The following is a 14,696-nucleotide window of genomic DNA, read 5'->3' as shown; positions in this document are numbered from 1 at the left end:
GCTCCTGGTGGGCTTAGGAGACCATATGGTGTACAGGGGATTGAACCCAGATTGGCTGCATGCAAGGCAAATGCCCTACCTGTTGTACTGTCAGTCAGCCTCTCAAATATTCTCTTAGTATCTATTGATAATTATCATAATTTTTGCTTTGCCTATTATAGTATATCCATTTGATTTGTATATGTTAAGCTACTCTTGCTTGTCTGTAATAAATCCTACTTGGTCATAACATATGATTTAAAAAAAAAGGCTGATGTCTGGGCGTGAGAGATAGTACAGTGGGTAGGGTGCTTGCCCTGCATGTGACCGACTCAGGATTGATTCCTGGCATCTCTTATGGTCCTCTGAGCCAGAAGTGATCCCTGAGTGCAGAGGCAGGCATGCATAACCCCAAAACCAAAACAAACAGAGAGGGCAAGTGTCGGGGCCATAGCGATAGTACAGCAGGTAGGGCACTTGCCTTGCACGCGGCTGACCTGGGTTTGATTCCTGGCATCCCATACGGTCCCCTGAGCATTACCAGCACTAATTCCTATGTGCAGAGCCAGGAGTAACTCCTGAGCATCGCCGGCTATGATCCAGAAAGCCAAAAAAATAGTTTAGTGTTACCGTTTATAATTATATTGAGGGGTCAGAGCAATCGTACAGTGGGAGGGCATCTGTCTAACACTCAGCCAACCTGTGTTAGATCCCCCAGCACCCCATATGATCCCTCGAGTCTGCCAGGAGTGAGTCCTGAGTGCAGATCCAGGAATAACCTCTGAGCACCACAAGGTGTGGCCCCCAAACCATAAATAAATAAATAAATAAATAAATTGATAGAGGGAAAAGTTTAGATCTGTCATTTGAACATTCATGGGTGGAGAACCTTTTTTCTGCCCAGGGCCATTCGGATATATGTAAGATTATTTGTGGGTTACACAATACAAGTAGATGGCTGTGGACAGCTTACAAGAAGCATATATGTCTGTCTCATCATGTAGCAGGGCCAGATCACATGATTTCCTGAGCCTTTAGGCTCTTCACTGCTGGTTTAGAGTGAGTAACTTCCATATTAATTTTAAGTATGTGTAGGGGGCCAGAAAGATAGTATAGCAAGCAGGGCACTTGCCTTGTAAGCAGACGACCCTGGTTTGATCCCTAGTACCCCAAATTGCCCAAGCCCGCCAGGGATTATCCCTGAGCACAGAGCCAGACTTAAATCCTGAACACTGCTGGGTGTGGACCCAAAACAAAAATAAACATATTTCAGATATTTCTGAAATAAACATATTTCATATTTCTCTCTTGTCTTAGACTAGGTTGTAAGTCCCAGAAGATCAGGAGGATATTTATTAATCTCTGTGGCCTGGTTTGTGAGGGGAATGAAGACATACCATCCACTATGATGAGAATTCTTATAATTCTGTAGGTCTGTTAAAAGACAGGTTTCAGTGGGCTGGAGCGATAGTACAGCGGGTAGGGCGTTTGCCTTGCACGTGGCTGACCCGGGTTCAATTCCCAGCATCCCATATGGTCCCCCAAGCACCGCCAGGAGTGATTCATGAGTGCATGAGCCAGGAGTAACCCCTGTGCATCGCCGGGTATGACCCTAAAAGAAAGAAAGAAAAAAAAAGTCAGGTTTCAGGGACTGGTGTGATAGTACAGCAGTTAGGGTGCTAGTCTGGCATGCAGCTGACCAGGTTTGATCCCTAGCAGTCCATTTGGTCTTCTGAGCTCACCAGGAGTGATCCCTGAGCACTGAGTCAGGAGTAAGCCCTGAGCACCACCGGTGTACCACCCTGACAGCCCCCCACCCCTCAAAACATAAAGTTAGGTTAAAGTTAGATTTTAATTGGATTTCAGAGTGACAATAATAACTTAAGCTTTGGTGTTCTCTGTTTTTCTAGTATTCATATTTACTAACAAGTCAGCTGGAATCGCAGCGAATCTACTGGGAAAACAAGATAGTCCGGATAGAGAAGGACACGGCGGAGGAGGTGAGTTTCTGGTTTCTGGGGCCAGAGCTGCATGTGGCAGGGCCAACGCTGGGGTGGGGAAAGGCAGGCTTGGAGTTCTGCACCAAGAAGGCTCACCGGGCTGCACTCTGGCTCTGCATGCCAGAGGCCTGAGTTCCTGTTACTTACTGCCTGACTACCTTCCCCATCCCCCCAGTCTGCCTCAGCACCTCCAGGAGCTGTCACAGAGCACAGAGCCAAGAGTAGTCAATCAAAACGGCCATGTATGGGCCTCCCCAGGCTTCTGTGAAAATCCCCCTCTGTTGATCAGCAGATAAGGAAATCCTCTTTTTACCTTTTTCAAATACCTTTGTTATACGTCGTTTATGTCTCATTAAAGCTGGGGTGGGGCAGAGCAATACTACTGCCGGTAGGACATTCACCTTGCACCTTGACCTGGGTTCGATTCCCAGCATCTCATATGGTCCCCCTGAGCACCGCCAGTTTTTAGTTCCTGAGCTCACAGCTAGGAGTGATCCCTGAGCATTGCTGGGTGTGACCCCCCCAAAAAAAACCCAAAAAATAAGTACATAAACATGGGGGTCGCTCAGTTGGGTCGTCTGTAAAATCTAACTATGGATCAGAATTTCAGAGAGGGGACCTGAGCAATAAGTACAGTGGGGAGGGCACTGGCCTTGCACATGACTGACCCAGGTATGGTCCTCAGCACCCCATATGGTCCCCAGAGCACCGCCTGGAGCTTTCCCTGAGTGCTGAGCCAGGAGTAACTTCTGAACACAGGTGTGACCCAAAAACAAAGAACCAGAATTCCAGAAAAGTCTAAACACCTCAAATATCACCATATTAGAGACATATCTCTAGGCAATATTAGTGAACAAGAAATTCTGTGTTATGATGAGTGAAAATTGGCAAAAGGGAAAGGCAGAGACAAACTACTGCAAAGTAAGCATGATTTAAGAAGGAAGAGGAAGCAGACATGTATTCTCAATTAGGAGTGGTAGACCAAGAAGAAATTATTAAAATTTCACTGCAGGGGCTGGAGCAATAGCACAGCGGGTAGGGCGTTTGCCTTGCATGCGGCCAATCCAGATTCGATTCCCAGCATCCCATATGGTCCCCTGAGCACTGCCAGGGCTGATTCCTGAGTGCAGAGTCAGGAGGAACCCCTGTGCGTCGCCAGGTGTGACCCGAAAAAGCAAAAAAAAAAATAAAAACAAAATTTCACTGCATTCTGAGCTTTTTATTCAGTTGAGAAATTAAATACTGGGGCCGAAGCAATTCTGCAGCAGGTAGGGGCACTTGCCTTACATGTGGCTGACCCTAGTTCAGCCCCTGACATGGTCCCCTGACCCATGCCAGAATTGTTGCCTGCGTTTCAGAGCCAGGGGTAAGCGCTGAGCACTGCCGGATGTGGGCTTCTTTTTTAAAAAATTAAGCAATATTTTAAAAGCCAAGGGCCAGAGTGATAGTACAGCGGGTACAGAATCGCTTTCAGATGGCAGACCTCGATTTGAATCCTAGCACCCTGTTTGGTTCCCCAAGCCTGTGGGAGTGACCCCTGGAGTGCAGAGCTAGGAATAAGTCATGAGCACTACAGGTGTGGGACACCCACCCCCCAAAAAAAGAAAATTCCCTGGGAATGTAGTACAATGGGTAAAGAGCTCTGTATGTGATTCCCTGAATACAGCAGGTGTGGCCCAAAACCTTATAAAGAAATAAAATACCTGGTATGTACCTTGGAAAATTTTTTAAAAGAAACCTTGTATTGAAGGGCTCGAATATTTGGTGCGGGTTTTTTGGTTGTTGATGGGGTGAAGGAGGGCTCTGGGCCGTGCCCTGTGGCGCTCTGGACTAACACCTGTGCCCAAGGCTCACTCCACAGGGCAGGCGATGGTGCAGCTGCCAGGGCGACGGCCTTGCACTCATCCTCGCCAGCCCATCTACGTCCCAGAACACTGCTGGGTGTGGCTCAAACACATGCGACTTGGGTGTGCACTAAAAAAATATCGTTGAAAAAGATCCCTCCTGGTAGTGTCCAGTGGACCGTATGTTGTGACAGGCATTCTCTACGTGCAGGGCAAGCACCTTCCCCCTGTGCCCTCTGATCCCTGTGCCCGAGAGGCTTGCTTAAATAGGCAGGTTATTTGGAGGTTGGAGCGATTTCGCTTTTTGTTAACTGAGTCCGGTTTTTCCTAATGCCTTGTGCAATTCCATTAAAACAATTGCACTCTAGACCCGAGGGTTTGTAATCTGAGTCAGCCATTTGGTTTGGCAACTTGGGAACAGCTGCTTTCAGGAGAGACTGCAGGCGCGGAGGCAGCAAGATGGTTCTTTGCAATGGACAGGAGTGAAACCGGGAGTCACAGAGGCCTCCAAGGTCACCACAGGGACGGCTGACCTCAGGGCAGCGGCACTCACATTTTAACCACGTTCTTCACAGAAGGTGCTGCTGGCTCAGGGGCCAGTGGTGAGGTCAGCTGTAGAGCGCCTGCCTGGCAGGCACAGTGCCAGGAGTTGGATCCCAGACACTCAGTGCAGTACCAGGGGCACTGCTGCTGGGAATCTGACGCAGCAGCAAGGATGCAGTCCTGAGTGCACCAGGGCCAGATGTGTGCGGCCTCCAGCAAGTTCCACGGCCTCCAGGGAAACTCCCAGCGAACATCGCAGCGGAAGTGTGTGACCCGTAGTCGTTGCCAGATAGCCCTAAACAAAGGGAAGGGCACTGGGAGAGAGTGTGGTGGGAAGGGCACGCGCCTTAGATATGGTAACTCGAGGGTTCTGTTTCTGGCCTCGAATGTGACCCCTCAGTACAGAGCTAGGGTAAACCCTGAGCATTGCTGGGTATAGCCCCCCAAAAGTGGGGGGCAGGTAAGGCAGGAGATTGGCTGCTCCAGTGGGTCGAGGAGAAAATGGTCTGATGGTAGGCCCAGATGGAGGCCCAGATTGTGCCCTCCTGGGTTTCCGTCCGGTGCGGAGCCCTGAGCTATACAAAAACCACTGAGCACTTGGAAGCTTTCAGTAAGCAGGACCCTAGGGGGCATTTTCAGAATTTAGGGACAGTTTTGGGGTTTTTGGGTTTTTCTTGCCACACCCGGTCATGCTCAGGGGTTACTCCAGGCTTGCTCTGCACTCAGGAACGACTCCCAGCTATGCTCAGGGGACCACAGGGGATTCTGGGGTTTGGTGCAATGTAGCCTTCTGCTCGCCGGATTACCTCTCGCCCAGAGGACAGTGTTCATTATTCACAGGTTCTGGGCCAGAGGAATCGCATAGGAACTTAGAAGAGTATTTGCCTTGCACAAATATGGTCACAAGGTCAAATCCCTGCATCCCCACACGTGCCAAGCACAAACCTGGCAGCTCTGTTCTCTGGTGCCACAATGATTTCTGTTGCACCACAGCTGGGCAGTATAGTCCCATAAAAAGGGGTGCGATCCCCACTGAACAGCACAAGTTAAAAAAAAAACAGGCAGGTAGCACCACCACCAGGAAATGCAACTTTTCGACTTTTGTCTTCATTTTTTTTCTTTTTTCCGAAGCTCAGCTTTTTCCGGGTAGGTGTGTGAGTTTGTAGTGACCCTCGTAAATTGTGCTGTAGGTAAGAGTGCAAGCCCTGCCACCAGCTCTAGAACCTTTGGTGAGCACCATGGCCAGAGAGAGTACAGGAGGAAGGCCCTTGCCTTACATGTGAACCCGACACAGCATGTAGTCTCGGGAGCACTACTAGGAGTCATCCCTGAAAACCGCGAGGTGTGGGACTCCCTTATTTCCCCCCAAATTTAAACTTTACCTCTTTCTCTATATAAAATTTTTTTAATTGATTAATTTTTTTAGAGAATGGGTGAATACTTCAGCAGCCCCTGGTCTTCACAGTATCATCAATAATAAAAATAAAGGAAGGGGATAGAGCAATAGCACAGTGGGGAGGGCATTTGCCTTGCATGTGGCCAACCTGGGTTCGATTCCCGGCATCCCATATGGTATCCCGAGCACTGCCGGGAATAATTCCTGAGTGCACGAGTCAGGAGTAACCTCTGAGCATTGCTGGGTGTGACCCAAAAAGCAAAAAAAGTGATCTTTTTGTTTTTTTTATATGTCCCAAAAAAACTAAAGAGAAAAAAAATCTTCAGATGAATTTTAATTTTCCTCTCCAATTTTTTTTTTCTTTTTGGCTTTTTGGGTCACCTGGCAATGCTCAGAGGTTACTCCTGGCTCTACACTCAGGAATCATCCCTGGCAGTGCTCTGGGAACCCGGTGGAACTTCAGGGATCAAAACCGGGTTGTCTGCGTGCAAGGGAAACACCCTACACGTTGTACTATGGCTTCGGCCCCCATATTTAAAACATTTTAAAATGTATTAAAAATAGGGCAGGAGCAATAGTATGGAGGGTAAGGTGCTTGCCTTGCAAGGGGCCAATGCAGATTCAATCCCCAGTGTCCCCCAAGCCTGCCAGGAGTGATTCCTGAGTGCAGAGCCAGGAGTAACTCCTGAGCATCACCGGTGTGGTCCCAAGACAAGCAAAAAAGTTAGAGGAGCATGTTCTTCCAACTTGATGGGAGTTGTCTAAAGTTAATTTCTTTTTTAGAGGGGAGGCCACACCTTGCTGTGCCCAGGGTTTACTCCTTGCTCCATACTTGGGGATTACTCCTTTTAATGGTCAGGGCACCGTATATGGTGCCAGGGATCAAACCCAAGTGGGACACATGCCACATGCAAGGCAGGTGTTCTACACCCTATATTGTGTGTCTCTCTCTTTTTTTTTTTTTTTTTTGCTTTTTGGGTTACATCCAGCGACGCACAGAGGTTACTCCTGGCTCTACACTCAGGAATTACTCCTGGCAGTGCTCAGGGGACCATATGGAATGCTGGGAATTGAACCCAGGTTGGCCGCGTGCAAGGCAAACACCCTTCCTATTGCTCCAACCCAGTCTACTGTCTTTTTTTTTTTTTTTAATTTTTATTAGTGAAACACCATGAGGTACAGTTGTAGACTTACAAATTTTTGTGCTTGGGTTTCGATTATACAATGATCAAATACTCATCCCTCCACCAGTGCCCATTCTCCATAAAAATATGGAACGCTTCATGAATTTGCGTGTCATCCTTGCACAGGGGCCATGCTAATCTTCTCTGTATCATTCCAGTTTTAGTATATGCTGCCGAAGCGAGCACTATACTGTCTCTTGAGCCCACAACAAAATTGCATTTTGCCACTGGGCCATCGACAGGACCCTTTAGTTTCTCTTACTTTCATCTCCTCTACTCTCCCTCCTCCTCTTCTTCCGCTGAGCAGTAGAGTTGAACGTTTCCACTGTTCATAGATCTATGTGTACCTGTGTGAATACAGTTTCTACCCAGCTGGGCTTAACAGGCCCTCAACTAGGATGATTGGCACACAGTGCAGGATTTGTAAATTCCCTTAACTGTTTAAGATAATGTAGTCTGGGGGCTAGAGAGATAGTACAGAGTTAAGTCTTGGCGTGCGACTAATCCCAGTCTGATCTGGACTCAACAGGTCATCGGCTCCACTGACATGCTTTTTGACTTTTGAGCAGTACCTCTTGACACTTAGCAATTCCTGATCCCTTGTTGATCCTGGTACAGAAAAATAGGATTAATGGCATTTAAGTAGTAAATGGCATTTACTTTCTCTCAAGGGTCTCTTTGTATTGCAGTAAATGTCTAGATACATAAAGTAAATGTGTAGGTAATTTGAAAGAATGTAAAGTTAGCACAGACACCTTTTTACTGATGCGATGAAAGTGATTTCTATTTGCTTTTTCAGATAAACAACATGAAGACCAAATTTAAAGAAACAATTGAGAAATGTGATAACCTGGAGCACAGACTAAATGACCTCCTAAAAGAAAAGCAATCTGTGGAAAGAAAGTAGGTATAATTCAGTCTGTTCTTTAATTGGCATTGTGTATGGTGAAAGATAATTTCTGTGTCATCTCCTTAATTTCTTTGAAAATGCTCCAGTTTTCAGGGGGCACTATTCAGGAGCAAATTTACTGTAACTTACTGTTTATTAAAAGCCTGGTATCTCCGGGGCCACCAGACGTGATAGTACAGTACAGCAGGGAAGGCATGTGCCTGTATGCAATCCATCCAGGTTCAATCCCTAGCACCCCACAAGGTCCCCTGAGCCCACTAGGAGCGATCCCTGAGCTCAGAGCCAAGAATAGCACCGGAGCACAGCCAGCTGTGGCCCCCAAACAAATGAAAACTCAAATCTAGTATCTCAGGGCTGAGGGCCATCATGTGGAATGCAGCATGGATTCCTGCACTATTTTGGCCCCATCTGGTGGAATTCAGTTTATCTTTTTGATTTGGTGCTCAGGAGTCACACTCCTTGCAGTGCTGGGAGGACCATGTGGTACCAGGGCTCAAACCCAGGTAGGTCTCCTGCATACAAAAACACCTGAGCACCGGCAGGAGTAATTCCTGAGTGCAGAGCCAGGAATAACCCCTGAGCATTGCCGGGTGTGACCCAAAAAGCAAAAAAAAAAAAAATACAACGGGCAGGACCCTGTTATTTTGGGAGACGGATGCTCCTATTGAAAATTGGCTTTCTGGTTTAAATTATACCTGCAGAAATAATTGGATGGGAGGGGGTGCAACTTTGTGGGGGTGTCTTGGCCACACCAGGCTGTCCTCAGTGGGCCTTGTAGTGCCAAGAGATCAAACACTGCTCAGCTGTGTGAAAGGCCAAGTGTCTTACCCAAAATATTCCAACCCTATGAGTGATTTTTGGGGTTTTTTTCCTCCAGACAAATGGATCTAAAGTCAGTTTAAGGGAATAATTATTCATTCCCTTAAATAAAAACCCAAAAGTATTTCTAGGGGCCAGAGAGATGTGGGGGGGCGGCACTTGCCTTGCATGTTGCTGACTCGGACTGATCTTTGGCTTCCCATATGGTCCCCTGAGCATTGCCAGGTGAGCCTCAACAAAACAAAAGTACTTTTAGTTTCAGGACTGTAGTTCGGCAGTAGATCACCTGTCTCACATATGAGGGCCTGGGACCTTAATTTTGTTTTTGTTTTGTTTTTAAAGAAACCTTTTATGGACTAGAGACATAGCTCAATAGGCTTACCACACACTTTGTGTGTTGTGTGTGGGAATAGCCGGTTTAAACCCTGGCACTACTTAATGGTTCTCTGAGCACCACTGGGTGTGAGCCAAAACACTCTCTCACCAAAAAAAAAAAAAAAAAAAGACAAAGCACCTTTCTTGTCCTAAATATTAGAGTTATTAAAAGGTTATAAAAATCATGCAAAAAATGCCCATATATCTTTCATCCATTTTTCCCCATTGTCAAAATGTAGATTTTTTTTTTAATAACGTTTTGGACTTTTGGCAATAAAATCCGAAACATAAAATTTGACCTTTTTGCCAGTTGAGAAGGTTCTTGGAGCTACTCCCAGCAATGCGCAGGGGCTTCTCCTGGCTCTGCTCAGAGGTCACTCGTGGTGGTGTTGGAGGACCAGATGCAGTGCCAGAGGTCAGAGCAGGGTCAGCCACTTGAGAGGCAAGCCCTTCACCCCGCACTCTCTCCCAGGCCCCCATTTGACTTTTTTACAGCAGGGAAGGGTGGCTACACTCAGCAGAACTTGGGCTGTTTCTGACTCTGCGCAGGAATTAATGCTGGTGTTGCTCAGGGCACCGGATGTGGGTGCTGGGGATCAGACCCGGGTCAGCTGCATGCAGGGTGAGTGTTTGCCCACCTGAGCCCTCTCTCCAGCCCCGTGACTATTTTTAAGTATAAGTCAGTAGTGTCTTTAACTATCACTACCATTTCTAAAACTTTATTACCACAAGCAGAAGTGAACTAGATATTTTTTGGGGGGTGTGGGGGGCACACATGGTGATGTACAGAGGTTACTCCTGGCTCTGCACTCAGGAATTATTCCTGGCGGTGCTCAGGGGACCATATAGGATGCTGGGAATTGAACCTGGTTTGGCCGCGTGCAAGGCAAATGCCCTACCCGCTGTGCTGTCGCTCCAGCCCCTAGAATTTTTTTTTTCTTTTTTGCTTTTTGGGTCACACCCAATGATGCACAAGGGGTTACTCCTGGCAGTGCTCAGGGGACCATATGGGATGCTGGGAATCGAACCCGGGGCCGGCCGCGTGCAAAGCAAACGTCCCACCTGCTGTGCTATCTGTCCAGCCCCAAGATTTTTATTTTTAACTGTTGAAAATACTAATAGCATTCACTGGGGGTGGGGGTGTGTGGCTTGTATAGCACGTGTTTTGTATGTATGAAGCCCTGGATCTGATACCTAGTACCAAAAAAGAAAAAAAATTCTATACTCTGAGTAATCTAATAAATTGAACTGTATTAAAGAAATTACAAGTTGGGGCTGGCTGAGAGCTAGACAGTACAGTGGATAAAGTATTTACCTTGCATGCAGCCTACCTGCTGTTAATCCCCAGTACCTCATATGGTCCCCCGCCAAGCCCTGCCAGGAGTGAGCCCTGAGCACCACCAGGTACAGCCCCCACACCAAATAAAATTTAAAATAGAAGTTATCATACTGGTAAAAGTATTGTTTCACACCTTTTTTTTAATTCTCGCATGCCTGATACTTGTGGTGACTGTGTGTTACTCATAGTATGAAGACCTCCAAATAATTTTAGCCAGTTCTCTATTGAGGAACATCTAACTTGTCTACTATTAATAGTACTGAGGTGAGCTTCAGTACTATGTTCTGTTCACTCTCGACCAAACCTATTGAATAGGAGCCATTCCTGGAAATAAAGTAGCTGTGTCCAAAGGCTTATGGAATCCTTTTTTCCATAGATATTGTTGAGTTGACTTTCAAAGAGCTTATGCCAGTTCCCATGCAGTGCCACTGTGAGGGAGTGCCCCTTTTTCCACATTTATTGAGTGTTTGGCATTCTGATATGTAAAACTGGTGTCTCAAATGGCATTTCAATTTATAATTCTTTACTTGTGAGTAAGCTTGAACATCAAGAATGGGGCACTCCCTAATCTTAAATCCTTCTCCAGCAAATGCAGTGAGGTCAGAACACTTGACTCTCCAAGAATGTCACTTTGCCTCATAACTTCTTTATCATGTCTGTCATCTCTAAGCCCCCCTGCTTAACCAGTGACTGCAAAGCAGAGAGCGAGACATTAGCATTTTTGCCATGAATAACAGCAGTTCTGCTACTGAAATGTCCTGGTCTTGAATGTGCGCTTGTGTTAACTAGAGCAAAATTCTAGCTTTGTGTGGCTGTTGCAATGGGGCGGTTACCCTAAGCGAATTCTGCGGTCAGGGCCCCTCTGTTCGCTCCCCGAGCAGAAAGAAAACTGTCAGCACATTTTACCTTTTATGTTTATTTTTTCAATTTTACTTTCTTGATTGAATCACTGTGAGATAGACCCGTACAAAGCTGTTTGTGACCAGGTTTCAGTCATACAGTGTTCCAGCACCCATCCCTCCACCAGTGTACATTCCCCGGCACGAGTGTCCCCAGGTTCCCTCCCATCAGCCCCCAATCCCCACCCCCGCCTGCCTCTATGGCAGGCGCTTTTCTTCTCTCTCTGTCTCTGTCTGTCAGCACGTCTTTTTTTTCTTTTCTTTTTGGGTCACACCTGGCGATGCACAGGGGTTGCTCCTGGCTCTGCACTCAGGAATTACCCCTGGTGCTGCTCGGGGGACCATATGGGATGCTGGAATCGAACCCGGGTTGGCCGTGTGCAAGGCCTACCCGCCGTGCTATCGCTCCAGCCCCTGTCAGCACGTCTTAAGACACATGTTTCCTCTGTCTGACAACAGGTGCACACAGCTGAACACGAAAGTGGCCAAACTCACGACCGAGCTCAAGGAGGAGCAGGAAATGAACAAGTGTCTGCGCGCCAACCAGGTCCTCCTGCAGAACCAGCTGAAGGAGGAGGAGCGGGCGCTGAAGGAGACCTGCGACCAGAAGGACCTGCAGATCACTGAGATCCAGGAGCAGCTGCGCGACGTCATGTTCTACCTGGAGGCGCAGCAGAAGATCAACCACCTGCCCGCCGAGACCCGGCAGGAGATCCAGGAGGGTCAGATCAACATCGCCATGGCCTCAGCCCCCAGCGCCCCCAGCTCGGGGAGCGGCGGGAAGCTGCCCTCCAGGAAGGGCCGCAGCAAGCGGGGCAAGTGACCCTCAGAGCAGCCCGCAGCCCGGAGACTGTCCTTGGCACCCCCGACTGCGCCGGGTCCTCCGCTACATGTGAGGGTGGGCCCTAAAAAGTACAAGTGAGCATCGAGCCGCAGTTGTTCGGGTCTTTGATTTGCTGGCAAGTGGCACAGCAGGGTGAGGGCGGCCGAGTAGGAGCCGATGGACACGGACGTTTGCCGAAGGGGTCTGCTCTCCGGCCAGAGGGCTGCACCGACCTCAGACATTCTCTTGCCCATTTCGCCTCCTTCCTCCCTGATAGATGCCCCCACTCTGCTGTGCATTTCTTCATTGTATTTATTGAGTTGTACATTTAACGTTAGTTCTGGGGTCGGTTTAAGACTATTCCGCGCGTGTGTGTGTGTGTGCGTGCGTGTGTGTGTGTGTGTGTGCGCGTGACCTCAAAGGCAACATTACCTCGCACTAAAGCACCAAATCTTCCTGAAGTCACTGCAGCTGCTTGAAAGAGAGGTTCCTGCCAGCTCCTGAGCATTTATGAGAATTCCCTAGCATCTTCCATTCCATCCCTGTCTTTCGGGAATGGAAGGATGGGCTGGATGCTGTCGCAAGAGGCTGGGTCTATCTAAACCTGCCCCGGCAGCCCCAGCCGCCCTCTCTGTGCTCCAGGGCCAGCCAGGAAAAAAAGAACAACTGAGGGCAGATTGAGTCGAACCAGTGCAGGAAAATTGGTGCCTCCCCTTCTTTTGTTTTTGATGACGCCCCACTTCGTTCTGAACGTCACATGAGGAACCTTCATGTTTTTTTGCACACTCTGGATCTCAAGAGTAGACTTCTTAGCATCTAGCAGGAATAAGCAGGCAGGTTTGTCGCCTCTGTGGAAAAGGTAGAGCCTCTGGCTGGCTGTGTATTTTCTGGGATCAGTGTTTTCTGAATGTTTACAAAAGATCGGGCTGCACGTTCAGGTTGCAGCTAGAGGGACTTGGGCAGATTTTCAGTTATGCTTTCCAGATATAACCAAAGGCTGTATCTAAATCTGAAAATTGGAATCTTAACCGAACCCCTTTTAAAGAGTCATAGAATGCTTGTGGACCAACAGAAAGAGGTTGTGTACTTTGTCTAGAATGAGGAATGCCCAGCAGTCTCGAATATTCAGTCATTGAGCAAAATTCACATCAAACCTGTGTTGGAATTTCACTTCCAAAACAAGGTCGCTGGTAAGTTAGTGAGACAGGCTGTGTATGATGGGGTTGGTTTTCTGCTTTATAATTAGCCAAAGTTTTCACATTATCACTTTTCAGACTTGTTTAGCTTATGAATAAGCCTCATCCCCTTTACTTAAATGTCTCGCAGATTTCTTGTTGAGGACACCAACTGTATGAATAATCCTGCATCCATTTTTATGGGATGTGCTGCAGCATCTCCCAAAGAACCTTACCTGTCACTTTGCAAAATGAATGTGCTCAGAAGTTATCAGTTTTTACCTAGGGCAGACCAACCCTCTGAGTCCCCCCCGGGACTTGGATCTACAACTCTCTTAAAGCAAGCGTGGGAATGTAAAGCATAACCTAATTCTCTTTCCTATAGAGATTCTATTTTCTTTAAAATCTATTTTTACACTAGTTAGAACCTTGCTTTTTTGGCCAAGTATTTGTCTTGCATGTCTGACCTTGCAGAAGCTGGGGTGGATTGTAGCATACTAATGAAGAAGGTTAGAAGTAGTTTGCAAAGCTTGTTCACTCTTTCATTTCTCAGTGCTCACCTCCACCTAGCAGCCCTACCACCAGCGGGGAGAGCAGATTTTCAGTATCGGAGGAATCAGAGTTCCGAAAGGCTGAGCGCCGGGCCAGGAGGAAATAGGCAAATGTTTCCAAACTACTTGAAGGTTTAAAAAAATGTTACAGGGGGAAAAAAATCTTACCGAGATATTTAAAGAAAATGTTGGTTTTCCTTTTTTTCAATGGTCAGAGTCTTCTTTGATTTTACAAAATTACATAAGACAAAAGCTGTTGGTGTTTTCTTGGGGTTGAAAATGAACCACGTAACATATCCACACTACCTTGAACAATAATTGCATTAAAATAACCAAACTTTGAAATGAGACTGCCCAGTGTGAAATTTGTGTCTCTCTGATTGACCCTTTCTGGGGAGGCCGACTTAAAAGACTCCAAGGCCATGCCAGTGGCCTATATTTCAGAAGCGACAACCCCGCTCGCTGCGATGCAGTGAACAGCTTGACTGTCTTTCTGTCCCCCTGGAGTCCAAATATAGCAGGATTGGGAGGCTCTGGTTCATAGAACACCAAACGCACGCGTCTCTTGCAAACTCAAAGCAAACCTGAGGCTTTTTTCCAGGCCCTCCACCAAGCTGAGATTGCTTTATTTTTGGAATGCGTCACGAGTGTAAATTGTCAGGATACACCGGGTAGTACTGAGCACCAACACGCTTCCTGCCCCGCTTCTCGGTGAAGCCCCTGAAAGGGCAGAGAAGCCGCTGAAACAGCACGGGGAGTGGGGGAATTTGGAGAATGGCAGACGAACACCCTTGGGCCACTCCTTGGAGCCTCCTCTCCTCATTCCAGGGGGAAACACGAGCTGCAAATACCCTCCGCA

General features: G+C 47.5%; 1 protein-coding gene and 1 non-coding gene across 2 annotated transcripts in view; one reads left to right on the top strand and one right to left on the bottom strand.

Annotated features, from left to right (window-relative positions):
- The window catches only part of BRAP (BRCA1 associated protein), a 32,065-nt gene extending 17,878 nt beyond the window's left edge, over positions 1-14,187 (top strand). Inside the window, exons 10-12 of the mRNA XM_056107216.1 lie at positions 1,890-1,979; positions 7,746-7,849; positions 11,748-14,187. Of these exons, the coding sequence (XP_055963191.1) occupies positions 1,890-1,979; positions 7,746-7,849; positions 11,748-12,111 (558 nt within the window). The 3' untranslated portion in view covers positions 12,112-14,187. The remainder of the gene's footprint in view (positions 1-1,889; positions 1,980-7,745; positions 7,850-11,747) is intronic.
- LOC130016527 (U6 spliceosomal RNA) lies at positions 7,028-7,130 on the bottom strand. The gene has a single exon (XR_008791238.1). It is a non-coding gene; the product is annotated as a U6 spliceosomal RNA (small nuclear RNA).
- Positions 14,188-14,696: the final 509 nt, after the last annotated feature.

This window comes from Sorex fumeus, unplaced genomic scaffold (genome assembly GCF_029834395.1).
Source record: "Sorex fumeus unplaced genomic scaffold, SorFum_2.1 ptg000155l, whole genome shotgun sequence".
Classification (NCBI taxonomy): domain Eukaryota; kingdom Metazoa; phylum Chordata; class Mammalia; order Eulipotyphla; family Soricidae; genus Sorex; species Sorex fumeus.
This window is presented reverse-complemented; position numbering and strand designations above follow the sequence as displayed.